Consider the following 25,730-nt stretch of genomic DNA (forward strand, 5'->3'; position numbering starts at 1 on the left):
AAACTAATTATACCGAAAGACAAAGAAAAAAATCTGTTTTGGTTTCAAAATGTTCAAAGTGATTCAGAGCCTTTCTATTTCATCTGTGTGTTAGTATTCATTGCAATCATAATATTGCATTGATCATAGTTGAACTGCCATCTTATCAAGGTGCCTGTCCCTCAGTCACTGAAATGTTCATTTACAAAACTATTGTGGGTGAAATGCCTTTCGGCATGTCTTATCGAACAAGAATCTATGGATGCTCTGCAATTTTTTTGTCCTCAGAGACCAAACTGAACTCTTTTGGGTGACAAATGCTTGGCTTGCAATACAATCTGACCTTTGACTTCAAGCCCTTGTGACAGTGAATGCTCTAAAGCCGTGGTGAAATTATTGCCGTTGACCCTTGTCTCTGTGCAAGTGTTTTATTTGAGCAATTATGTTGTAAATGTAATGATTTTAATATTACGGTATTGCAGCTCTCGTGGCCAGGACTCCTTTAAGAGATCTTTGATCCCACTGGGACGAACCTAGTGAACAACCACCTCATCAGTTTCAGTCAAATGTTTTGCTTTCACCACAGTTCCCTAAAATTTCTGTCCAAATGTAAACCGTTCACTTGTGATTAACAGTGTGAAAAAGCCATTACATCTGTTCAAGCAAATATTTTATTTCTGGCAATTGGACTTCAGTATTAGTTTGTCCTGTGTGTTTGCAGTGGAGGTCCGCGGTCAGGCTCTCCATTTCACTTTTGGGAAACCGTGTGAATGACAGGGACACAAGTGGAATGGTGAGGTTACACCTGGAAGACTTTGGGTTCACAGTCCAGCATGTGTTGGAATAGCATCACCAAGAATAAGAAAAGGTGTGGAAGATGGAGCTGAGACATGTTTTCTTTTTAGTCGAGAGCCTGAGCAGAAGCCCAGAGATATACTGTGGAGGAGATCAGGAATAAGTCCAGAGGGACAGTATGTTAGATGTTCTGGAGATAAGGTAAAGATCTGAGTAGATGGATGCTGAGGTTGGAGCTGCCAAGCAGGAAGTCTCGAGGAGCTTTGTTGATTGCTGGGAAAAAACCTACAAATACACACAATGCAGTTGGGAGCTGAGTCTGTATTGCTTTCAACAGCTGTTATCCGGAATGTAAACAAACAGTTGTACAGAGAGGATTTCAGGCTTTATTCAGTCTGATGAATAGCAGATTTAAGCTCCATAGTCATGTCCACCGAGCCAGTCTGCTCCTGAGAGAACAGTGGTTATGTCCTGCGTGCCATCTGATCCAAACCTCAGAGATGCTGCCTTCACTTTTAGCCCGGTTGGGTAGAGACACCTGCTGGACAACACAGGGAGGATCACCCAGAAGCACTCCAGACATCTGGTTGGGGGTTAGACCAGGGGAGATGTAGAAACGTAGCTTTGTGGCCTGGACGGCATCACGCTTATCAGGACCAGGTCGATTGACACGCTTCAATTCTAGATGTTGTTAGCAACGGTAGAGCTTATTCAGCTTCTGGATGTCCAGGTGGCTCAGGTAGCTCCTCTGGCCCATCTCCCCTCCACTGTTGGACACCAGAGTCGGCTTCCCATCTGCACTGAAGAAGAACCTGCGGAAAGCACACGCGTCATGTCACAGGGGAATTTTACTTCTCAGATTTATAAAAGCCAATTTCAGAGGTTTTGAAATCATGCCGTCTTATCAAATAAAACCATTCATTAACAAATGAAACCGCAAGCAGCATCTTTCCATCCCAGAAGAGCCTCTGTTGGAGACACTTACTCGCCATAGTGCATGATGGAGTCGAGGTCATAGGGCAGGTTCAGCGTGTCCCCGGCTTTCTTCTTGAAGTTCTTTTGTTTTCCTGCAAAACAGTTGGTCCTGCTTGTTTGAAAACCTCGCAGCTGCAGGGAGCAGTAGAGCTCAGATGCTCAAATAACATTTTAGTGGGAGACAAAACCCGGTTCGTACAGTCCGTGGCAACTTTAAGAGTTCCCTTGGAAACCAATGTTTGAAGTGGAATAAAGAAAAAAAAAAAAATTAACTGTCACCAGATTAGTGACATTTAAGGGCTGGTTCTCAGACAGGAAACTGTCTCCTCACCGCTCATGATGTTCTCCCAATGCACGGTGATGAACTGGTCCCGGTCGTCACGGTTGTGCTCGTGATGGAGTCCCAAGGCGTGCACCATCTCATGGCAGAGGTTCCCCACGCTGCACGACTTTGAGAAGTACAGCGGCTGGGCTCCACCTCGGCAGCCGACGAACGAAGCACAGCTATGCCGGCCAATGTGAAACATTTGATAATTCAAATTGATGACGCATGCTTGTCATTACATCTTCTTGAAACCAGTCATTTAAAAAAAAAAAAAAAACTTTAGCTGCAACCCAAGCATCCACAGACTAGTTCCCTGCTGTGGCAAATCAAGAGCAGGCGCAGAAAACATCTCACCCTTTGCCACTGCGGAACTCTATGTAGTTGAGCTCTGTCGTGCGTTTCTGGAAGCGGATGCACGTGGATTCCGTGATCATCGCCATGGCGGCGTAGATGGTGGCCTCCCGCTCAGCTGCGGAAATTGAAGAAGCAGCAACTGTATTTATTCTATTCCCCACCCTGAATGTGGAGGAGGCTCGACAATCAGAAACACCAACCCAGCTCAGGACTGATGGTATAATAAACGATGGCGTTGGCCCACAGCGTCATCACGGCGTTCCGGTCCTCCTACAAGGTCAGAGACATTTAAACATCACAAAAGCTGTCACTTTCTAAACTTAATTTCCTTTGCAAACATGAAGGCCAGCTCTGCATCCCTGAAAAACACTCAGGTGAGAAGAGGGTAAAAGCTAACCAAACAAGGGCAGTTTGCATCTGAAAATGCTAAAAGTTCAAATCAAACTGGAGATAATCTTGCAGAATTCATGCACAGACACAATAAACTCCCACTCCATCTGCTGACATTCAGTTTCTCAGGTCCGTGTGGAGATGAGCATTGCTCTCTCTCATATTCCAGTTAATCTTTCAGCAATTTGAAGACAAAAATTCAGCCTACCACCTCCTGGTCCCACAGGAGGTCCCCCTCCTGGACGATCATGTCGTCAGACAGCTCTGTGGAGAAACAGAGTAGCTCTTCTCAGACGGGGTTTGATAACCCAGCTAATGAGGCGTTACGAGTCTGAGACGTCACCTCCTTCTGTCTCTGCAGACCCCTTCCACTTCTGATCCACAGGTGAGACAGCCGTACCTGCAACAATCTCAGCATTTTAGTCTTTTTTGTTTTTAAAGCATTTGAGAAATCAGAAAAGAAAAACCCCGACAGACCCACTGGAAGACTGGTCACATTGTTGGTTCCTGCAAGAAGAGAACCACAATTGACTGAGTGGAACCAGTGGTTGAGGCCCTTTGCTTCAAATTTAAATTGATAACGTGCCATAATTCAAGTACCTGGCGTGCTGGCAGGAACTGGAGGCTCTGTGGTAACATCACCTGTGGAAAACATTGAGTTACTTTGCTGTAAGTCTTAACATGGCTGGCTATAAGTCTGCGGAGCACCAACCAGGGGGAGGGGTAGAAGGAGAAGCAGGAGGACCCTCTGTCTGATTCACAGGGATACCCATGACTGAAAAACACAGATAATGAAGCTTACAACTGTTATTGCTGTGCAGAAGAGGTGCCGTTGGAGTGTGTACCTGCTGACAAGCAGAGGAAGCCAAGGAACCACATGTTGCTGGATCAGACACCGGTTGTGAAGCGTCTGTGGAGTCCTGCTGCAGCTGCAGACCCTTTTTAACTGATTGCAACTTCCTGGTTTAATCAGACCATCAAATTAAGAGAACAAAAGGGGTTGTTTTGGCAAAATTATCCCTAACTCTTTCCCAATTAATTCCAGAAGACAGAAGATCATCATTCTCATTCACATGTTATACAGAGACACAATCGTTCACCTTCTTATTCACACGTCTAGGCATTTAGCAGTCTCTAATAAACTTCGCTACTCCGTGCCATACATGACTCATGGTGCGTTTAGGTACTGCAGCCGGAGGAAGTCCGATTGAAACACCGGTAATTGCATTATTCCCCGTGAGGAGGCATTGCAACCCCACTTGTTGAGTGAATTGAGTTATTAATCCAAATATAGCGCTTTTATGGTGCTTATTGAAGAAGTAACGGAACCTCAAATGTTGCAACGTCCTCTAGTTCTGAAGCTAGATCGTATTACAGACGATTCTAATGCATAGTGCGTGACTCTGTTTTTGTTGTTGTTGTGTCTGAGACAATTTCATGCTCTCGTGAAAGAACGACTCGTAGTCAATATTGATGGGTTATTTTTAAGTTGTTTTTTTTTTTATCTTCCAGAAATGTGATTCCTTGCCAAATCGAAACCGAATTTATGCTTGGCATTTTAGAGGAAAAAACTCCCAAATCCGCGAAATTTCGTGACAACTATGTAAGAGCTGCAAGATATCTTTTCTCGGCACTTCTAACAGAATCTGTTGTTTTATTTTCTCTTGAAATCCCAACGTGTTTTGTTACAGACACGATGACCCAGTTCTTCAGTTGATAGGGACAGTAAATAAAGCCGTCACCGAGCGTGTTTCCGTTTTCCCAGCAGCCAATGAACGCAGCACGGCAGCATCACGAGGGTCATGTGACGTACCGTCATGTGACTTGCTCACTTCCTGCTGGCTCTCTGAGCGGATCGTCTGCTGTATCATGTCGTCTTAGCCGCGACTCGTTGACACAAACCCAACCTGCCTCCTCGAACATGTGTTTTCCAAGCGGAAACCGTCGCTCCTCGTCGCCGGAGAGACTCCTCTGGCTGGCGGCGTGCGTGTGCTGTCTGCTGGCCCGGCCCGGAGCGGCGCAGGACGACAGCCCGTGGTACCAGCACCTCTGCAGGTACGGAGCCACCGCCGCCCCGTATGTCAACAAGACGCCGCTAACCTCGCACGTCCGGCGGGCAGTGAGAGAAGAGTCGGTCGGTGCTGTCACCTTGAGTGCTACCGAGACTACCGCGTTCGCATTCACGGTGCATTTTGCTTTTATTTGTTTTATATTTAAAATTTAATTTCCGCGCATGGGTACGCCAGGCGGATCCGGACAACCTGCTGTGATAAGCTTCCTACTTTAGATAAAATTAACTATTTTTTTATTAACATTATTGTTCCCTTAGCCCTCAGCCGATGTTTACACGGCGTCCCGAGTGTTTACCGAATCAGCGCGCTAACGTGCTAACGCCACACGGAAGCGGATGCGTAGCCGCTAGCAGCTAGCATCGGCTAATCCGGTACAGGTGAGACGGCAGGTGGTCGTCCCCCGGTCTGCCCCCTTTTTGTCCCCGGTTACCCCGGTAACTCCTCCGGTCTGCCTCCGGCCAGCCTCCCGGGCTACACGGCTCCCCCACCTGGAGCTCCAAACTCTGTTTACGTCCCCGTTGGACCCAAGCTAGCAGGACGCAGGTCAAAAGACAGCATGCTATTCATTTCCATTAATAAACAGCCCCACTGTCTAAATATAAACAACTAAATGGGCTTAAAGGTGTCATCTGACGTTCGGGAGTCAAAACGCGGCTGTAAAAGTTGGTTAGTTCCAAGCAGATCTGCCCGGTTGTCGCTGAGATAACCATTGTGTTTACACCTCCGTTTGATAACGTCACTGTTTGCTCAAGATTACCCTAGTAAACTCCTCACCGTTCACACTTGTTGGTTGGAGATTGCAGAACATTTCTTCATCCTCTATGAGGGGGGCAGGTCTCAGTTGGTGGAGGGTTTGTTTCGGATCCGAACAGCCTAGGTTCCCTCGGATCCCAAAGAGCCCCAGTTTGTTCTCCAGGTGCTGCTCCTGATTCATCCAGGATGGTTAAATGCAGAGGTCAAAGTTCACCTGTGCCCTGCTGTGTGCAGAACTGGATGTGATCAAATATTGGCTTTGTGCATCTTCTCCACCTTCTTATTATACAAAAATGAAAGACAAAAGGTTTTTTTTTTTTTCCAAAATTATAGTCCCCTATCCTCATGTGTGCATATCTATTTATGTATATTTGAGAAAGGGTCAGATCCTTGGAAACTATGAAAACCTTAGATGCTGTTGAAACGTTATTGATCGTATCACCGGATCATTTGAGCCTTTCTTCTAAAGGATGAGCTCCCGGAAAGTTTTGGGAGACCCTCATGTTCCAGCTGTTGTCCTCCCATTTTCTTTCTCTGAGAAACACTATTTCGGTTATTCCAGGATGGAAGCTGATCTGCAAAATCACCCCAATATTTCCATGTCCCATAAATCAGATTGCTGACTATCTGCTGTCTCCTTTATTCAGTGCAGAACAAAGACAGAGTCCCTGACCTTTCACCTTCGATGTCTGTAGTTTTGTCCAAACCCTGTGAAACCTTTGCTCCTGGTCACATGTGGAGTCTGAAATAGCAGTGAGTCACGGTGAACATGTTCCTCTGAGGTCATAAGGGGCCCGAAATACACATCTGGAAATAGCCACCGAATATTGGGCCCTTTGCTTCTTTTTTCTGTTTCCCCCCAACCGCATTTGACAGAGAAAATAAAAGTGTATTGTAACTTCTGTTTTGTGCGTTAATGGACTCTGGTCTTATCCAGAAACCTGCTGACGGTAGAAGAAAACCAAAGCACATAAAAAAACGTACGGTCTGCTGTGTGAGGCCATCTCCGTCAGACGTCGCCATTTGTTCTGTTTTGAATCTCCTAAAGATTGGTCTAAGTCCTCTTTCCTTTTCCAGTTACAGCTGGAAGGCGATCGACCAGGTCAGCATGGTGAGCTACACGCTGAGGCTGTGCGCCTCCTCGCCGCTGACCAGCTGCGGCCCAGACGCAGCCGTCTGCGCCTTCAGTCTCACCGACCAAACGCAGCACTCAGTCGGTGAGTCCCCTGCAGAAAACACCCCCCGCCACTACCCCGGACACACACACACACACACACACACACACACACACACACACACCACATTGTACCTCGTGTTACATGAAAACCTGGATTGCAGTCAGTGCAGCCAGGGCTCACTGCTGTCTTTGCTGCCCCTGTTCTTTTGGTGAATCTGAATTATTAGCTGTTCATTAGAAAAGATGGGACTTGAGTAGAAGTGAGAAACTTACCCGCCCCCGAGGCACAAGTGTCTTCGGAATGAGCAAGAAGTGAATCTGAAAGTTGGTGATAGAAATAATTGAACAGGTGAGGAAGTGAGCAACAGATGATCGAAAATGATGCGCAAGTCAGCGAGTTGTGAGAAACGGGGGCAACATGATGAGTAATTATTGGATGGTGTTTAAAAAGGCCGGCCGGCGGTCGGGGCTCAGACGGCTGAGGGGTTCTTGTCGTCTTCTATGTCTCCAATCCATCATCCCCGCTGTGGAGGAGAAACCTCTGAGGGCTTCTGTCCTCACGTCTTCTAGGAGGATCCTCCTCAGGAGTTAGCTTGAACTCAGAGGTGTTCAGATCCTCATGTTTCTTGACGTTCAGGTTTGTGAACATGCAGCTGGTCTCTGAGTCCCGGAGTTATGTCTCCTAGCAATAATGGTTTACAAACAGACAATCTGAGTTATCCTCTAACTGGACAGTCAGACGACATGAGGTGGGACTTAAGCTGTGATTTCAATAAGACACAGGATTTTATCAGTATTCGTGCTTATGAGCTTTCCTTAATGTCTCCGGCTCTTTAACTGTCACACTTCATTCGCCTTCATATCCAGGCAGTCCAACATGGGACCACGAGGAGAACAGAAAGGTCTGCTCTTCTGTTGAGGGAGAGGCCTTCTGATAAATGATATTCTGAAGCCGTCAGCAGGCCTCAGTGATCATCTGAAGGTCCCTTTTGCTGTTGCTGCTGCTACTGTTTTGTGCTTTCATTGTGAATCAGCTCTTTTCACATGATAGAAACAAAGTGTTGACAATGTGGAAATTGCATCACAGACACAACAGTCTTCCATTTGTTTGTTTAACCTTTTTACTGTTTGTCACTCTGTCTCTCCGCCTTGGTTGTGTTGCCGTGTCTGAGTACAACTGAACTCCCAGATGTTTGTTTTTGCATGTTGCGCATTCACACACACACACACACATACTCCATAATCGCTGTCACTCTGCAAGGTACCGCGTTTGTCTACATTCCAGTTTGTGCGCCAGTTCCTGATTGGATTTCAGCTGTTTCTGGCAGGAAGTATTGAAAGTGAGAGAGGCGCCGCGTGGCAGGGTCTGTTGAATCACACGGGCGGTGTTGTCACGTGACCCGGGAGCGCCAACTCGGAGTGCCCGGCCTTGGGGCCTGTCCACGCCACTGCTCTGACAGATGGTTCAGCCAGATTCTTCCTCAATCACGCTCAATGTGTTCGGGCCACAGCGGGGAGCAAGTCGTCGGCAGCGAATGCGTGAAGGTCCCAGCATCAGTATTGTGTTCACCTCAGCGGGCTACGGGCGCCGTGCACAGCCTGAACAGCCATGAATGTGTTTTGAAAGTAAAGTAAATAAACTTGAACTGGCTGCATCCTGACTGGATGCTAGTTTCAAAGGTGAACGTCACCCCGCCAGCAAATAAGGCATCTCTGCTTAGGACAAAAACAAAACATGGCCTTTCTACCAGGTACAGTGCATTCTTATATATTGATAATATGGATATTATCAATATTGACCTCATGTTCATCTGGAGATCCCCTGCTGGTTTTACCCACAGCTTTGTCCAAAAGGGAAGAGATGAAGCACTCGGAGGTCACCGAGCTCTTTGGCTGGGAGGTCATGTCCGCTCTGATATCATTACAGCCGGCTCAGCCCGTCTGAGCAGATCATTTTCTGGAAAAATAAACCAGTTAAAAATAGAAACAGCACATCTTAGTTTCTCATTTTCTGATGCTTTCCAAGAACGTCCATCCTGTTTCTTGCTGGATTTAGATTTAATCTGCTTGTTTCCCGATATGTTTGACTTTGACCGGCGCTGAATCCCTCTCAGCTGCTCGGGAACACACTCCATTCAGAAAACGGTTGTTTTCAAATGAGCATTGTGGTCGTCTGGCGTTGGCGCGTGATGACACGCCGATTCTGCTTCGTGGGAGTGGCCGTCACAACGACATTACTTCGGCCTTGTTCCTCTCAGGATATCTCAGTCAGAGCCGGGGTCGGTGCCATTTGGTTGTAAGAGAAGCGCCTCCGGATTCCAACTTATTCATTACGTTGATAGAAAAGGTGCAAGTCTGTTCGTCTGTGCTGATTTTCCACATCCAGACCCATCAGAAGGGGGAAGGGTTCTCTCTGTGTGAGTGTGTGTGTCACATGTTAATGTGATTACACAGTTTGACCGCAATGTCAGATGGCCTCCAGAGCCCGGCCCCTGGTCCCGAGGGCCTGATTTTGTCCCGCTCTATATTCCCCGGTGACGCGTCAGCCTCGCATCCAATGAGTTTCAAGTACGCAAGGAGTCCAACGGTCCTCAAACGTCTCTGACAACGATCAGCTGGCATGGTAACAGTGATGAGGAAATGGTTAATGAAATTGTGAAACAGGGTGGTGACACTTGTGAAAATCAGGAAGTTGCAGGCTACTTTGCGCCCCACACACACCAACACACATCGATGGAGTATTCAGTGAATTTTTGGATATATTTGTTCAGATCTTCTTGCTTTTCAGCCCAGAGCCAACCACCTGCCTCCATCTCACCATCGAAGGGTGGGTTAGGGAGGCTCCAAACCCAGCCTCGTTCCCATCGTACATTGTTTGTGTTCCTCCATGGTTCTGATGGTTTATGAGCTCTGGTGGGGACCCTTCCTCTGAGGCCAGACGAGGGGTCAGGGCAGGTCGTAGGGCCTAGACGTTTCTCCAGACGGACCGTGATGAAGAGCCGGCGTTCGTTGTGCGCCTATAATTAGGCAATTGGGTCCGCACCATGTCACAGAACACTGAAACATCTCAGTCACGTTACTTTCTCAAAATGATTTCTAGCTGTTAATGAATCCATACATCCAGCAGATTTTTCCGCAATCCCAGGGTCGTTGCTGGTAAGATTCCCGATTTCCCCCTATCCCTGCGCTAAAACGGGCAAGGCACCGTCCATCCATGATGAATGAAGGTGCTACATACGTAGCCCCGAACCTCCCTGGGATTGTGTCTTCTCACTCTGTGAAGCAGTCTTCTGACCCCAGCCTGTGTCTCCAGGCGACCTGTCGCTGCAGAGGCTCTCGGACAGCGTCCTGGACTTCAACAGCTCGGTCAGTTGCCCCAGTAGCAGCGGCAACGTTCGGAGCAGCATCAGCTTCCAGTGTGGAAAAACCCTGGTAAGACCCGCTCTGCCCTCCCACCCCTGCGTCATGAATTCAAGCCGGTTCATCCTGCAGGATGTCTACTCTTTCAGATGGTCCTCAGGTCATTGCTACCATGGTCATTTAGAGGCGTTGGACTCTCACAGGGGATGGATGCAGGTTACTCTGACAGAAGATGGCATAGACATTTTGATGCTTAGTAATTTAATTTCTGCTTGCAGACACAGAATTGCAGAGAAAAGATGTAGGGCACATTTTATGGGATTCATTTTCCTCAAGGTCACTGTTTGGTCACAGCAAACCCAGTGCAGCTGTTTTTAGACTGTACAATGAGCAATTAATGTAAGGGGGGGTGAACATCTGAAAAGATAAGGAAGGCATCAACAGGTGAGCTGCAGGATGAGTGAGGGGAACACTTGGAAATCAAAGTGGCGCACCACTGGAAAGCAGCAGGAACTGACCTGAGTGTGGATGGAACCCAAAATCTGCAAAACTGTTCCAGAATTGCAGGAAAATAGTTGAAATCCTTCCCTAACCTTCATCCCCAGCTGGAAGAGGAGGATCCCGGAGGTGGTTGTGTCTGAAGGTATCTGGAAGCATGAATGTGTCTCCATTTGGAGGTCACCGCTTGCCTCAAGCAGCCAGCGGAGGGGATGTTTGTGGAAGCAGTACCTCCTGGTGTGTGTGTGTGTGTGTGTGTGTGTGTGTGTGTGTGTGTGTGTGTGCATGCGTGTGTTCTTCAGCACTTTGAAGGTCTAAAGAGGTGCAGGGAAACCAAAGCTATGACCAGATACTGCACAATACTAACATTCCACTCAGCAGTACTGTGACTGATACCTGCTAGAGTGTGCACTTTGTCCGGGCACAGCTTCGGCCTTATCCACGTTTTAGGAAACACATCTTTGGAAGCAGATGATTGGCTGAGAAGAAGAAGAAGAAGAGAGTGTTGTGTGTTTGTTGATGTAGCTGTGTTCTGGTCCCCAGGGCTCCCCGGAGTTGGTTGCGGTGTCCCAGTGCACATACTACTTTGAGTGGAAGACCTTCGCCGCCTGCAAGAAGGACACCTTCAAGCCCCACAAAGAGGTAGGAGGCGCCTTCGGGTATTGGGGGGGGGGGCGTCGTCGTCACGGTCACATATTTCCACGGCCTCCACGAGAATGATGGGAAAAATGTGTGAAATGCGTTCACCTCGGTTTTCCGCGTCACGTGTCTCCTTCACCGTGGTGCTTTCATTTGTCCTGTGGACACCCTGAACCGGTGCAGGACACACTTCACAGCTGCTGTGGCATGAGGACCGAGGTTACATCGCTCCAGTATCTCCAATCAATTAATCCCCTTCTAATCATGTCATGTGAAGGCATTTTCTGCACGGCACAAACCTTTCAGGATTATCCAGCCATTGATCACCAGTAGATTTATTTATTTCATCACACGCGTTAAAAAGCAGATTCAGAAACACACAGACACACACTTGTTGTCTCGAGTTCAGGTCATCGTTTGTAACTTCAAAGCTAATAGCCATGAGTAGCATTGGAAGCTATAATCTGTCGGTGGTGCACCGTCTCATGTCAGACAGGGATTATCAGTTGTCAGGTGCAGATGATATATTTTCACTGTTCTCCCTGTGTATCTTAATCTATCAGAAGCGTATTTTAGTCCCTCAAAAGCGCCTGGTAATCGGGCATACCTGTCTGAAGTATTGTCATCTCAGAATTATGAACCAAAGCCTCGGAGAGATCATAATCTCAGGTATTACAATCTACCGTATTATAATCTGCCTGCATTGAAGATAATCTGAAGAGGTATATAACAGTCTGTCAGTGCTTTATTGTAATCTCTGAGGTATCGCTCTACCCTCTCTGAGGTTATATTATCCTAGAGGTATTATAATCTCAGTGGTATTTATACCAGTATTATAATCTGTCAGCAGTACTATAATCACTGAGGTATGATCATCTCTAAAATTGATATTATAATCTCTCTGAAGTCTTCTAAGTATATTATAAGTATATTCTCTCAGAGATGTTAGATTTTTCAGAGATGTTATACTCTGAGGTTTTTTCATTTCTCAGAAGTACATTATAATCTCAGATGTATTGTTCATCTCTCAGACGTGTATCATGATCCCTCTGAAGCATTGTAATCTCAGAGGTGTTGTAATCTGCGAGACCCCCGTGCGTCCCCAGGTCCCCTGCTTCGTGTTTGACTCTGATGGGAAGAAGCACGACCTCAACCCTCTGATCAAGATCTCCGGCGGCTACCTGGTGGACGACGGAGACGACACCAAGGACTTCTACATCAACATCTGCCGTAGCCTCAGTGAGTGGATGAGGAAGAGATGGCTCTTAGACGAAGGGGTGGTCTGGTGGACAAGTTCTCGCTGCTTTCGCTGCTCCTCGTGCGGCCTATTTTTAGCAGCAGTAATCTGAGAAGTGATCTCGGGACGAGGACGCTAAACAGTAATGTTTGTGTAACCTCTCGGTGCCAGGCCGGATCTTCTCCCTGCGGCCGGCAGCCCTGTTTGCGGTCCCGTCGGAAATTAGATTTGTGAGCGATCGGAGAGCGTGGAGAAGGAGACCTGAAGGTCTTCATTTTCCACAGAGAGCATGCTGCTGTCGATCTGCAGAGCAGCTCCTCCGTGATCACTCATAGAGCAGCAGAGCGTCCTCAGCAGATGAGGGTCCAAATCCTTCTGTAGAGTTGATGTTGTCTCCGTGACAACAGAAGAAGGAGATGTTTGTGTGCGGGCCATGTATGTCGGCGCCCGATCTTCTGCTCCTCCTCACGGTTGCCATGTTTATGTGCAGGTGGTCAGGAGAAGCCCTGTCCAGAGGGCTCGGCCGCCTGTCTGGTCACCAGCACCGGGTCCTACGACATGGGCTCCCCCAACAGCTCCCTGGAGCTGGTGGCTAACGACAGGTAGACTCACGCGTCACAACTCACTCCTCACGCAACCCCTTGCACATCACTCCTCCGACCTCTCCTTGCACATACATCCTTACTCACTCGTCACAGATCACTCCTCCCACACTTGCACATCACTTCTCACTCCCTGCAATCATCCCTATCACATCTCTCACCTCTCCTCGCACATACCTATTGGCTCCGCACAGATCACTCCTCACACCTCACTCCTTGCACCTCACTCCTCCCGCCGGCTCCATGGAGCCCCGCCTCTTGGCCAGCAGGATTTGGGATTGGCTGTGGCAGCTTAAGGGCCGGAAAGGGCCCGCCTGAGCTCAGCAGGTTCACCTTTCTGACCCTCAGGTTCACTTAACATCTAAAGCAAATTTGCCTTCAATGGTTCAATTACAGGAACAGAAATATTTTCAAAAGCTCAAACTAACATTGGGTGGCGGTCAGGTTCGGGATGTAGGGAATCAAACGCCTCAACCGGGTGTCAGATGTTCCCTCTCATAGTGAGCCACCCGTGCTTTAAGATATGAAATGTATTTTCATTGTTTTACTGTTGCACTCTTTGGCCCCTTCCCTGCCCTGCCCCTAGGCTGAAGCTGCAGTATGAAGTGAGCCCCGGTTCCTCTCCTCCGAGCCTCTGCAACGGACACACTCCAGCCGTCACCATCACCTTCATCTGTCCCTCCAGCAGACACACCGTAGGTCTTCCTCTTTGTTGCTGTTCTTCTTAATTTCCCCGGTGCTGAGCGTGAACTCCTCCCTTTCTCCCCGCCTGCAGGGCAGCGCACCCAAGATGACAGCGGGGCTCAACTGCCGCTACGAGGTGGAGTGGGTGACGGAGAACGCCTGCCACCGGGATTACCTGGAGAGCAACACCTGCAAACTGACCAGCGAGCAGCACAACATCGCCATCGACCTTATGCCGCTCACCTTGACATGTAAGCGGCGCCCGCCAGGATTAGCCCGTGACATCTGGAAACCAGCTGATGGTCAGAGTAGCATGTCCACACATTCACCTAGCGGAGGAAAACAATGTCAGGGAGGTGTTTCCTGAGGCTATGCTAATGTAGATGAGTTACCATCCCATAATGAGATGAGGCGGGGCGAGCCTCTGTGCTCCCGCTCTGCTCCCCCAGGGCTCTGGCTCCTTGTGCATTCTTTGTGTTTGCCTAGCTTGAGGAAGTCCGCTGCAAATACACCCGGCCTTCCATTGTCTTCCATGGAAAGACCAGTCTTTCCTCCAGTGACCGTGCAGCTAACCATGCAGCTATCCACTGCACAGGCCATGACACTAACCACAAGGCTTACAACGACACTAGCAATTACCGCTCCTCTTGACCATGATGCTAACCGCTCCTCCGACATGACGACCACTAAGCTAACAACATCCCGAACCACGGCACTAACTATGACCACAACGCCGATCGTGAGCTATCGGCATTTAAACCATGACACTGACCACGACTCCCGAATTACGTGGGGAAAGTAAAGCAAACAAGGTCGAGAATAAGAGGAAGAAACACCTTTACAATCAGACAGATATTTGATGTCATAAAGGGAAAAAGCACTACAACTGTTTAATGTGAAAAATGGTACAAATTCGCTAAATTTGATAAAAAGCTGATTAAGTCTGTGTGTGTGTGTGTGTGTGTGTGTGTATATGTGTGTAGCCACGGAGCAGCCTTACCATGCGCTGTCTGGTGACAGCAGCGGCCCCGAAAGCTACATCTTCTACCTGAATGTGTGTGGGGAGATGCCCAACCAGGTGTGTGGCCCCCAAGGACCCTTCATCTCCTCCTGTCAGGTGAAGAAGACTGGCGGGATGAAGAAGGTGGCCGGGAGATACCAGAACCAGACGTTGCGGTAAACACACACCCGTGTTCCAGACCCGTTCTCGGTTCGAGACAACGGACAGATGAAATGAGCATGAACGAGTATCCCGACATACCCGTAACTTTGAGACGGCTTCATAAAGGATACGGGAATGGTTGGAAAGTTGGGCCACCTCTCACCGCGTTGTCTTTGTCGTGTTTTCAGCTACTCGGACGGAGACCTGACTTTGGTGTATCCGGGAGGCAGCACCTGCTCCTCGGGCTTCCAGAGGATGACCATCATCAACTTCAAGTGCAACACCAACGCAAGTAAGGAGGAGGAGGCTCTGGCAGCTGTTCTGCTCATCCCGCCGCCATGATGCGTTCCACTGCACGTGGAAGTGAGGGCAGCCTCTGACACAGAGCCTGGTGTGACGCTGTTCATATGTTTTAAATCAAAACAAAACAGAGGCGTTCGTGTCTCGCCATCTAGTGGCAGGATGAGGACCGGCACTCACAGCCAGACGCCGCGCCATTCTGAACTTTGTAATGTAGTTGGAGTCGGCACTGAGTTGCATGATAGGAGTTTCGTGTCTATAAACTGGCCTCTTACCCTCCGCAGCCAACGGCGGACGGGGCCAGCCGGTGTTCGCGGGGGAGACGGGCTGCACCTACAACTTCGACTGGGAGACGTCCTTCGCCTGCATCAAGGAGAAGGAGGACCTCCTGTGTCGGGTCGACGACGGCGGCAAACACTACGACCTTTCGCCCCTGACCCGATTCCCCGGTGCATTTAAAACCCTGTTTTTCCTTCTCACGCAGAGGGTTAGAGGGGAGGTTCACGACCGCAACGTCATCTAACAGGAAAGTGTCGCCTTGTTTTTTCTTTGTGCCTGCAGGCTCAGACGGCACGGAGAACTGGGAGGCGGTGGACGCCAGCTCCGGGGAAGTCAGCGTCAAGCGTTTCTATCTGAACATTTGCCACAAAGTCCTCCAGACGGGCGGCGCCGCCGGCTGCCCCGAGGACGCCGCCATCTGTGCCGTGGGTAAGATCCTACCTCACAACAGAGGGTGAAGGACACTCGCCCGTCTTGGGTTTACTCTTCCGACGCCGTTGTAACCCTTGTGTTTCCGGTCCAGACAAGGACCACAAGGCCGTCAGCCTGGGCGGCTTCCTGTCGTCTCCTCAGAGGGCGGGGAACGGAAACGACATCAGGCTGGTGTACACCGACGGAGACTTCTGCAGCAAAACCACCAGGAGGCAAACCATCCTGACCCTCAAGTGCAAACCAGGTGGACTGATCCCGAACATGTCTGGGGATCCGGGTTCCCCTCCCAGATCTCGGGTTTGACCATGACGCTCCCTGTCCGCTCTGTCTGCAGGAGATCTGGAGAGCGCCCCCGTCCTCCGCAGTGTCACGCCCAATTCCTGCGTGTACGAGGTGGAGTGGTACACCGCCGCCGCCTGCGTGCTCTCCAAGACGCAGGGCGACGACTGCAGGGTGGAAGACGCACAGGCCGGTACGCTCGCCTCTCACGGAGTCCACCCTCTCACCGTCCGCTCCTCCTTTTTACATTCTACTCTGCTTTAGTGGAACCTATCCGTTTATGCTCAAGGGGGTCCTCAGAGACCTCGATCGTTTTTCAAACCCTGGCCGCTTGAAAGTCAACCAGAAATCACTAAATAAACAACCAGCAACTCCAGCGCCTCCGGGTTCCATTGCACACCGGAAACCGGCACCGGGGTCAAATGGATCCACGAGTTGAACACATCGACTGGTCAATTATTCTTCTACTCAGAATAATACATTTTATTTAAGACGCTGTACATACATATACACAAAATACATATTTAGAAGAAGCAATAAGTGAAAAGAAAAGTTATCTTTTTCTTTTTATACAGACAAAGTACGGACTCACGAGAGAGTTGTCATAGCAACATGCATTGTTTCATTTAACATGCGTGAAATTAATCCATTGAAAAATGATCAAGTCAATCTCTGTGGGTAAATTTTACTTGCTGGCACTTTTGGGGAGTAAATCGCTTTTTTTTCTTTTTTTTTTTTTTTAAATCCTGCTTTCTGTTGAAAATGCCTCACCAAACCTTCCTGACCAATCAGAGATGTGGAAATAGTTAAAACAGTTAAAAAAATGACTACAGGTACATTTTACCGAAGCGATGGAAAAACTGGAAAATCACAGTGTTATGTTCCAAAAATATTTACAATAAAACTAGATGATTTGGAAAATTCTGAAGGCTTTTAATAAAGCGGTGAATAAATCTCAAGTTCAAATCGTCCGCCCAGGGTTCTCCTTCGACCTCTCCCCACTCACCAAGCCTGACAGTGACGTCTACAACCTGACGAGCGGCACCTACAACTACTTCATCAACGTGTGCGGCGCCGTCAAGATGGCCGCCTGCCCCGAGGGGGCCGGAGCTTGCCAGGTGGAGAAAAGGTAGGAGGGTGACCATCCGGTCCAGATGTTAGTCCTCTCTTCCCATCAGTTGGTATGGACCGGGACCTATGAAGTCATTTTAAAACGTATTTCAGGAAGAGCCTGAAGTTACCACACCGCCACCCCCTGGTGTCAGGGGATACAGCCGGTCTTCTCTGATCAGTGCTTTTTTTATCATTTGTAGTTCGTGGAGTTTGGGCAAAGCCAACTCCAGGCTGTCGTACTACGACGGCCTGATCCAGCTGACCTACAGCAACGGCTCCCAGTACAACAACCAGGAGCACACTCTCCGCTCCACGCTCATCTCCTTCCTCTGCGACCCAGAGGCGGGGGTTGGGAGCCCTGAGTTCCAGGTCATTTTTTTTTTTTTTACTTTTCCAAAATAGTACGCCGGTGTGTTTCCACCCGTCCTGATCTTTCTCCACGCCCCGCAGGTGGAGGACAAGTACACGTACAACTTCCGCTGGTACACGTCGTACGCCTGCCCCGAACGGCCACACGAGTGCCTGGTGACCGACCCCAAAACCCTGGAGCAGTACGACCTGTCCAGGTACTCGGGCGCATCAGGGATCAGCTCTGAAGACGAAGAAATGCCTTCATTGTCACATACAGTTAGAGCACAACGTCAGCAAAATTTGACCGCTGCATTTAACCCATCATGGATGAAGCATGAGCATAAGGCCGCTAAGGAACAGCGCCAGGGGAGCAGTTGGGGGTTCAGTGTCTTGCTCAACAACACTTCGATAGGGTAGAAGGGATAGGGAATCCAGCCAGGAATGTTGGGTTCCGGGGATGACCGCTCTAACCCCTTGCACCATGCCGCAACACAAAACTAGCGCTGGTTTGGTGACGGACAGACTGACAGATGATCGTCGTGGACGAGGGGGGAGGAGGGGAGGAGAGGGTTAGATGGAGGCAGGTGGTTGGCTGAGGAGCCCAAAGGAGAAACACTTCTGTTTCAGGCCAAATGTGGATCCCAAAATTTTCCTCTTAGCTGACCTTTTCCCTCCTCCTGCCTGCAGCTTGTCCCGCTCCACCGCCCAGGGCAACTGGCAGGTGATGGATCTGACGGACCCCTTGTCCCTGAGGAAGTACTACATCAACGTGTGCCGGCCCCTCAACCCCATCCAGGGCTGCGACAGCCACGCCTCCGCCTGCCAGATGAAGTACGTCTCCAGCCTGGGCTCCCTGGACGAGGAGGTGTCGGTCAGCAACATGGGGACGTCCAAGCAGGGCCCGATCATCGAGGGCCGGGGCCGGTTGCTGCTGGAGTTCAAGGATGGCTCCCCCTGCGTGTCGGACGGCCAGACGCTGGCCTACAGGACCCTGGTCCACCTGGTCTGCCACCGAGGAACCCCGGTCAGTTGAGGCGCGGCCAGAAAGGTGGCGTGCGGACGGGCGGCAGCGCTCTCAACCCTGCGCTTTGTCTTTGAGCAGCTGATGCAGCCGCAATTCCTGATGTACCAGAACTGCACCGCCAACCTGATGTGGGAGACCAGAGCTGCCTGCGCCATCTCCAGCACGCAGAACAATGTGAGTGGGATCCATCTCTCCCACTTCTTGTCATACACAAACAGGAAGAACCTTTAGATCTCCATCAGTAGATTTGAACTAGTAACAATCAACACAAACCAAACACTGGGCTCCAACATCTCCCGGGCAATAGACAGGTCCTGGCCCGCATGGCGATGTAGACCGCCATGTTTGTCCATCTGAGAGCGTTGTGGATGTCTAGCATCCGAACATCAGACGCGAACATGAGGTGATGAACGCTCGGGCCTGTGCTGGTGTGTCTGTCATCTCAGAGCTGCTCCGTGGTGGACCCGAACACCGGCTTCGAGTTCGACCTGAAGCCTCTGGCCTCCAAGACTGGATACAAGGTCAACGCCAATGGAAAGGACTTCTTGGTGAGACTGAGACACTGATGAGACACCTCAGCTTGCTCCGCTCTCTCACAATCCAGACGTGACCGTCGGTGATCTTGCTCCACAGGTGAACATCTGCTTGGACGTGGCCGAGTGCGGCCCGGGCATGGCCGGCTGCGAGCTGGAGGACGGCAAAGCCATCAGCCCGGTGGGGGTGGAGAAGACCCTCCAATACTCTGACGGCCTGCTCAAACTCATGTACCAGGGCCCCTGGGATGACACCACGGGTAACAACTGCAATGGGACGGCCCTCTGGAACACTGCTTTTAAAGAAGACAGCCCAAATAAATAGCCATACGTCTGCGTTCCTCCCTCAGCCACTCGGGACACCTTCACGGTGAACTTTGTGTGTGACCCCTCCGCCCACCCTGGCTCGCTGAAGATGCTGCAGGAGGACATGAGCTCCTTCCCAAACCACGTTGTCCACAACGTCCTCTTCGAGTTCTCCACCGCCCTGGCCTGCCTCCCGTCTCCCGTCGACTGCCATGTCTTCGGTAAGAACGCAGGCTCGCAACCGTGGAGGTTACAGGAGTCCAGGGGAAGATCATGTGCTGTCACTGGGTGAACCTTCCAAGGAGGTGAAGGCCTGAAAGACCCAGACGAATTAGTATGAGATATTTAGGTACTTCATTCTGTACCGCCAGAGGGCGCACGCCGGCTGCTACCATCAGTAGCAGAGAGCAGCTTTTGTGCTGGAGAAGCTCTCTTGAGGGACAGCTGAGACTTGTGGACAGATATGTTCAATCACCAAAGTCCATTTGAACCTCCATCTTAGTCAGCTGGATGCGAGCAAATAACAAAAACCCGCGTGGGGATCACTGCTACGAGATATTATAATTATACAAGATTTAGCATCCACGTTGTTGACACGGCATCCTGAAGCTGGTTGTTCCGTACGGTTAAATCTACTCGAACCCCCTGCAGATTCCCACGGAAACGAGTACGACCTGAGTCACTTGATGCGGGAGCGAGACGAAAGCCCCTGGGTGGCCATCAACACCGACGTGGTGAAGGCAAACAAGTTCTACATCAACGTCTGCAGGCCCCTGCCCTCAGTCAAGGACTGCCCCGGTCGGTAGAGTTTCTCTTCCACTGACCAAGTCACTTGGATCTTCTGAAAGCAGATTGTTGTCCTTACTATTTCCGTGGCCCCTCAGCCGGACCCCTGGGAGCCTGCGGGGTCATCGACGGGTCCAGTCACAACCTGGGATACCCCCAGTCCAGCCCCAGAGTGGCCGACGATGGCTCGCTCTCCATCGTCTACCAGAACGGAGACGCCTGTGGCACCGGCTCTCGCTACTCAACGCGCATCATCTTTCAGTGCGACGACAGCCGGGTAAGTGTGTCCATGAGAGGCTTAATATGGAGGCAGGTGATTGGCTGAGGGGTTAGATGGAGGCAGGTGATTGGCTGAGGGTTTGATGGGGGCGGGTGATTGGCTGAGGGGTTAGATGGTGGTTGGCCCTGGGCTGAAAAGCAAGAAGATCTGAACAAATATAAGGTAATACGTTCCAAAAAATTCACTGAATACCCCCATCAATGTGTGTGTGTGTGTGTGTGTGTGTGTGTCCAGGGCTCCCCGATGTTTGACCGCAAAGATGGCTGTGAGTACGTCTTCATCTGGAGGACGTCTGAGGCCTGTCCCATCCGGAAGGCTCAAGGTATGGCGGATCACGGCGGCACCCATGATTTCCTCATGGAACAGGGGCAGAGTGTGTTTAAATGTGATGTTCAAACTCAAAACTAGAAGCACTTTGTCCCCGCAGGTGACGGCTGTCGGGTCCGAGACCCCCGGAGCGGCTATGAGTTCGACCTTGGCTCGCTGAGGGGCAGGGACTACCCGGTCAGAGACGGCAAGTACATCTACCACCTGTCGGTGTGCGGCGGCCTGCAGAGAGGCGTCTGCTCCCACGCCGAGAACGGCAGTGAGTCGGTTTCCTCCTGCCAGGTGGATGGCACCAAGCACAAGATCGCAGGTACCAGTCTGGACGGGTGTCGACCCGATGGCCCCCCGAACATCTCGGCGGAAAGCACATCAACGGCGTCTGTGTGATTGTGTGGGTGCAGGGACAGCTAACCAGCTGCTGAGCTACGTGGGAGACCAGCTGATCCTCAACTACACCAATGGAGAGAAGTGTCACGAGATCTACCAAAGATCCACCGAAATCTACTTCTCCTGTGACCCCGCCATGCACCCGGTGAGCTGCTATCCCCTCCCCTCCCCCCAACGTAACATCCTGAGACCCCGCGTCAGACTGACCGCCAGCACCTTGACTTTCTCTAGGGGGCGCCGGAGTTCATCAACGAGACCCCGGACTGCACCTACATGTTCAGGTGGCCCAGCGCCCTGGCCTGCATCCAGGGGAAGACCTCCAGCTGCTCCTACATGTAAGGCCTTCTGTCTCAGCCCTGCGCTCCATGCCCTGGGGTTTCCTCTCTTCCTGCTGGCACGTTGCCTTTATGAACGTAAATTATCCAACGCGGTAGTTTGAATCCAGGAACCTGGGTTGGTCTAAGAAATAAGAGACTATCTGCTCTGTATCTGCTCTAAATCACCTCGATGTCAGGTCGAGTTTCCTATCGGTTCTGTATCAGCTCTGGATAAGCTCTGTATCAGCTCTATAGCAACTCTACAAGACAGCGGTGGTCTAGAAACGGCAACAATAACCAAAAGACAGGAGGCTGACCTGGAGGTCACAGAGATGAAGATGCCGAGGTTCTCTTTGGGAGTGATCAGGATGGAGGCTGTCAGGGGGACAGCACATGTTAGATGTTTTGGAGAGAAGGTCAGAGAAGCCAGACTGAGATGGATCGGTCATGTACGGAGGAGGAATAGTGACTATATTGGTAGATGGATGCTGGAATTGGAGATCCAGAGGAAAACCAAAGAGAAGATTTATGGACGTAGTGAAAGAGGATATGAAGTGAGGTGGCGTGTGAGAGAAGAGGATACAGAGAATAGGGTTGAAAGGAGGAGGTGGATTCGCTGTGGAGACCCATGGAGGGAAAAGCGAAAGAGAACATCAGCTCTATAGCAGCTCCACGTCAGCTCCATAAGTTGCATACCCATTCTGTATCAGCTCTGTATACATTGTATCACAGCTCTGTATCGGCTCTATTTCAATTGTATATCAGCTCTGTATATTACAAGCTTATCAATTCCATACAGTCTTTAAACTGGCTCCATATAAGTTGTATTTCAGCTCTATACAAATAGTCTTTCAGCTTTACATAAAGTTATATATCAGCTCTATATAAGTTGTATATCAGCTCTACATCAGGCAATAACTGACAATTGTTTCCTCTGTTTTTAGTTGCAAACCCTCTATTATCTCTGTTTTGGAATATTTCCCCACTGAACACTCACAGTGACTATGAGTTAAAGTGTGTGTGTGTGTGTGTGTGTGTGTGTGTCCCCTCAGAGACCCTCAGGGTCAGTCCTACGACCTCTCCTCTCTGGCCCTGGAGACGCAGAACTGGGAAGTGGAGTCGTCCACCGTGGACACCAAGAGGAGATATTACATCAATGTGTGCAGGTCGCTGGTGCAGCAGGGAGGTCAGAGTTCACGCCGGGACCCTCGAACCTGTCGGGACTAATATTCATTCCTGGAAAGAATTGTAGCTTTTTGGTAAAATTTTTTTAAGGTACATCGATTTGAGCACGATGTGGAGAAGAAAACAGCTTAGGAGGAATAATCTGAGATAGAAACATATGGAAGATATGGAAATAAAATTACCACTCTCCAGAAAATGAAAATCTTCTCATAGATTAGTCTCCTGAAGATGATTCCTGGACATCAACCCCCGACAAAGTTGGTTATCTTTAAACCGTTAAATCGTGAAAATAAGCTAACTTCTCCGCCCGCCCCCCCTCCCAGGGTCCTGGAAGTGTCCGTCCAGCGCGGCATCCTGCGTCAAGGAGGGGGATGCATATGTGAGCCTGGGCCAGGTGAAGGCCGGGCCCACCTGGGAGGGTGGCGTCCTGAAGCTACAGTACAGCAGTGGGCAGCCCTGTCCCGACGGGAAACGCAACCGCACCAGCATCATCCGCTTCAAGTGTGACAAAGAAAAAGTGGTAAGATTGTTTAGCCTGCGTGTTTTCAGAGAGAAACATGAAGTGGAACCCTGATTTCCGAGTGCCACTGAGGAGTTTACTGAGATGGGAGCCGTGGCTCAGTGGACGTTTACCTTTTCTGATCAGAGTCCAGAACTGAGTTGAAGAGTTTTTGTCAGTGAGATACGGCGAGCCATGATTCTGATTTATTGATGATGCTTTGAAGTTTTGAGCGTGAGCGACTGTCCAAGTTACTAAGGAACGGCTTCACTCTGTCCGTAAGTGGAGTTTAGACATAAAGTGGAGCAAAGTGTGCACGTTGCATTTAGCATAGCATTGTAGCATTAAGGGTGGAGGCAGGAAGCTAAGTTAAGGACAGAGAACCAGATGGAAAACTCCTCCGGTTTACCATCCATACATCCATCTTCTACTGCTTGGGGGGGGATGCTGGAGCCTATCCCAGGTATCCTCGGGCGAGTGGCGGGGTACACCCTGGACTGGTCACCAGTCAATTGCAGGGCCACATATACAGACAAACAACTCATTTATTCTCAGACACAGAAAGGTCTTCTTGACCGAATGTTTTTTTTTTCTTATTTCTTTATATTGTCTTTGATGATGTATCATTATTTCCTGTTTGTTTGTTATTTATAAAGTACGTTTGTCTTGTTTAAACACACATAACAAAACCAGGGTTTGTAATTGACCAATATGCCTTTCAATTCATTTTAATGGGAAATTGAACTCCTGAGAACGTGACAGTTACACATTCTGAGGGAAATGAGAACATTACCAAGACAGACCTCTGGTCCACGTGTCCTAAGAAGGTGGAAAACACAGGAGAGAAAGTTTGTCGTCGTGACTCTCTGGACTCCACTGCCTCCAGGACTCCCGGCCCACCCTGATCCTGGCCATCGAGGACTGTCTGTACACCTTCCTCTGGTTGACGGCAGCCGCCTGTCCGCTGAACAGCAGCCAGCACGACGACTGCAGGGTCACCAACCCGGCCACAGGTAGGCTTCACACAAACACACACAACCGTGAACCCTCTCATCCACATGCCATGTAGATATGCAACCGCTCACACTTCACATCCACGCCTCGTTCAGCCGTGCAAGTATCCAGGGGGCGCTGTCACTACCCCTGTGCCTCTGCTCTGCAGGTCACCTCTTTGACCTGAGCGGCCTGACCCGTGAAGGCGGATACGCCGTCCACGACCACCGCGATTCCAGGAAAACCTTCCGCCTCAATGTCTGCGGGAATATGACCAACGCCGGCTGCGGCCCTGGAACCGGTACGTCCTTCGCCCATTACTGCCGGGTGCTCTCCTCCCTCCTGATTGGCTGCTGCAGAACGCACCTGGAGGCACTGATTAGTAACCTTCGCGGTAATTCTGCGTGAAGGTGGAGGTAACTTTTAACAGAAACCCAGCAATGAACAGCTCAGTGTGCAGGTAATCTCTAAGCTGCATCCAGTTGAAGCACTTCGTGACCATGTTTTGTTTTTCACAGTTAGCTTTAAACTTTTAATTAACAGGTAAGGCTTTGGAAACAATACACCGCCAAGTCAAAGTAAGATGTTAGATGTTTCTTGGAGGGCTGAAGCCCAGAGCTGAGTTCTCCTGCTGGCCTTTAACACGGTGGACAGGAGTTCACTCTTCCCTTAGCCCACCACACCTGATCCTGGAGGACCGGGATCTGCCTCTGACTGCTGATCACTTAGATGAAAACTGTCAGAACAGCTTCTTATGGAATCTCCGTGGACCATGGCAATGACATTGTGATCTGTAGTGAGGGCAGGATGGAAGAACATCTAGAGAGGTGGAGGAGAATGAAGGTTAGCTGCAGCACGACAGTACATGTGAGTGGATGAGCGGGACCATGGGACAGAGAGTGGAGATGATGAAGGTGGCAGAGGTCAAGAACCGAGGGTCAACAGTCCAGAGATGGTGGAGAAACATGTTCAAGCAGTTTGGAACAAGCGCAGGAAAGAGTATCAGCCAGTTTGGAGACGCTGAGAAGGCTGGAGGCAGCGGAGATGGAGCTGTGGAGGTTCTCCGGCACCAGGGACGAGTCCATGCTGCACCTTCCTGTCAGAGGGTCACAGGAGGCCCGGCGTCCGTATGGTTACTGTTTAGCTCCACGCTCAGACGCCGCCATGCCTTTATGTAACAGGCCTGGAGGGCCAGAGGGTCAACGGGGAGGTTGCCGCCGTCTCCAGCTGCTGCATAATACACAAGATGGACGCACCGGGTAAAAACACGGAGGTCCGACCAATGACAGAGCAGGGTGTGATACTAAATCCTAAGTGAGAGCAGAGAGCCGCCGCTA

At 50.0% G+C, this 25,730-nt stretch overlaps 2 protein-coding genes across 4 annotated transcripts in view; one reads left to right on the top strand and one right to left on the bottom strand.

The window, feature by feature from the left end:
* Positions 1-1,080: 1,080 nt before the first annotated feature.
* Positions 1,081-5,827, bottom strand: LOC147223076 (astacin-like metalloprotease toxin 5). 2 transcript variants are annotated; one of them, XM_086166741.1, is made up of 12 exons: positions 5,665-5,804; positions 3,664-3,778; positions 3,531-3,593; positions 3,419-3,460; positions 3,296-3,325; positions 3,162-3,218; positions 3,027-3,082; positions 2,629-2,698; positions 2,429-2,543; positions 2,081-2,253; positions 1,760-1,841; positions 1,081-1,586 (listed from the first exon to the last, which is right to left on the bottom strand). In XM_086166741.1, exons 2-12 carry the CDS (start codon positions 3,695-3,697, stop codon positions 1,466-1,468), a joined length of 843 nt encoding a protein of 280 aa, XP_086022867.1. In that variant the 5' UTR covers positions 3,698-3,778; positions 5,665-5,804; the 3' UTR covers positions 1,081-1,465. The 2 variants fall into 2 exon arrangements, with proteins under 2 accessions (XP_086022867.1, XP_086022866.1); XM_086166740.1 differs by lacking the exon at positions 3,664-3,778 and having other exon boundaries at positions 5,665-5,827.
* The window catches only part of igf2r (insulin-like growth factor 2 receptor), a 29,673-nt gene continuing 8,496 nt past the window's right edge, over positions 4,554-25,730 (top strand). Inside the window, exons 1-32 of one of the 2 annotated variants that reach the window (XM_086166738.1) lie at positions 4,554-4,873; positions 6,721-6,860; positions 10,134-10,252; positions 11,222-11,320; positions 12,424-12,556; positions 13,045-13,156; positions 13,743-13,851; positions 13,932-14,091; positions 14,824-15,016; positions 15,191-15,294; positions 15,587-15,751; positions 15,864-16,010; positions 16,105-16,257; positions 16,348-16,485; positions 17,271-17,421; positions 17,606-17,774; positions 17,856-17,971; positions 18,444-18,780; positions 18,859-18,954; positions 19,227-19,328; positions 19,414-19,573; positions 19,664-19,840; positions 20,271-20,417; positions 20,504-20,682; positions 20,920-21,007; positions 21,113-21,322; positions 21,414-21,544; positions 21,631-21,734; positions 22,769-22,902; positions 23,225-23,421; positions 24,287-24,413; positions 24,563-24,694. In XM_086166738.1, coding sequence (XP_086022864.1) covers positions 4,590-4,873; positions 6,721-6,860; positions 10,134-10,252; positions 11,222-11,320; positions 12,424-12,556; positions 13,045-13,156; positions 13,743-13,851; positions 13,932-14,091; positions 14,824-15,016; positions 15,191-15,294; positions 15,587-15,751; positions 15,864-16,010; positions 16,105-16,257; positions 16,348-16,485; positions 17,271-17,421; positions 17,606-17,774; positions 17,856-17,971; positions 18,444-18,780; positions 18,859-18,954; positions 19,227-19,328; positions 19,414-19,573; positions 19,664-19,840; positions 20,271-20,417; positions 20,504-20,682; positions 20,920-21,007; positions 21,113-21,322; positions 21,414-21,544; positions 21,631-21,734; positions 22,769-22,902; positions 23,225-23,421; positions 24,287-24,413; positions 24,563-24,694 — 4,813 coding nt within the window. In that variant the 5' untranslated portion in view covers positions 4,554-4,589. Of the gene's footprint in view, positions 4,874-6,542; positions 6,624-6,720; positions 6,861-10,133; positions 10,253-11,221; positions 11,321-12,423; positions 12,557-13,044; positions 13,157-13,742; positions 13,852-13,931; positions 14,092-14,823; positions 15,017-15,190; positions 15,295-15,586; positions 15,752-15,863; positions 16,011-16,104; positions 16,258-16,347; positions 16,486-17,270; positions 17,422-17,605; positions 17,775-17,855; positions 17,972-18,443; positions 18,781-18,858; positions 18,955-19,226; positions 19,329-19,413; positions 19,574-19,663; positions 19,841-20,270; positions 20,418-20,503; positions 20,683-20,919; positions 21,008-21,112; positions 21,323-21,413; positions 21,545-21,630; positions 21,735-22,768; positions 22,903-23,224; positions 23,422-24,286; positions 24,414-24,562; positions 24,695-25,730 lie in introns of those variants that run through there. The other variant, XM_086166739.1, reaches the window with a different exon arrangement.

Source organism: Fistularia commersonii, chromosome 20, assembly GCF_037954325.1.
Source record: "Fistularia commersonii isolate RoL2024-O1a breed Wild chromosome 20, RoL_Fcom_v1.0, whole genome shotgun sequence".
NCBI classification, from domain to species: Eukaryota; Metazoa; Chordata; class Actinopteri; order Syngnathiformes; family Fistulariidae; genus Fistularia; species Fistularia commersonii.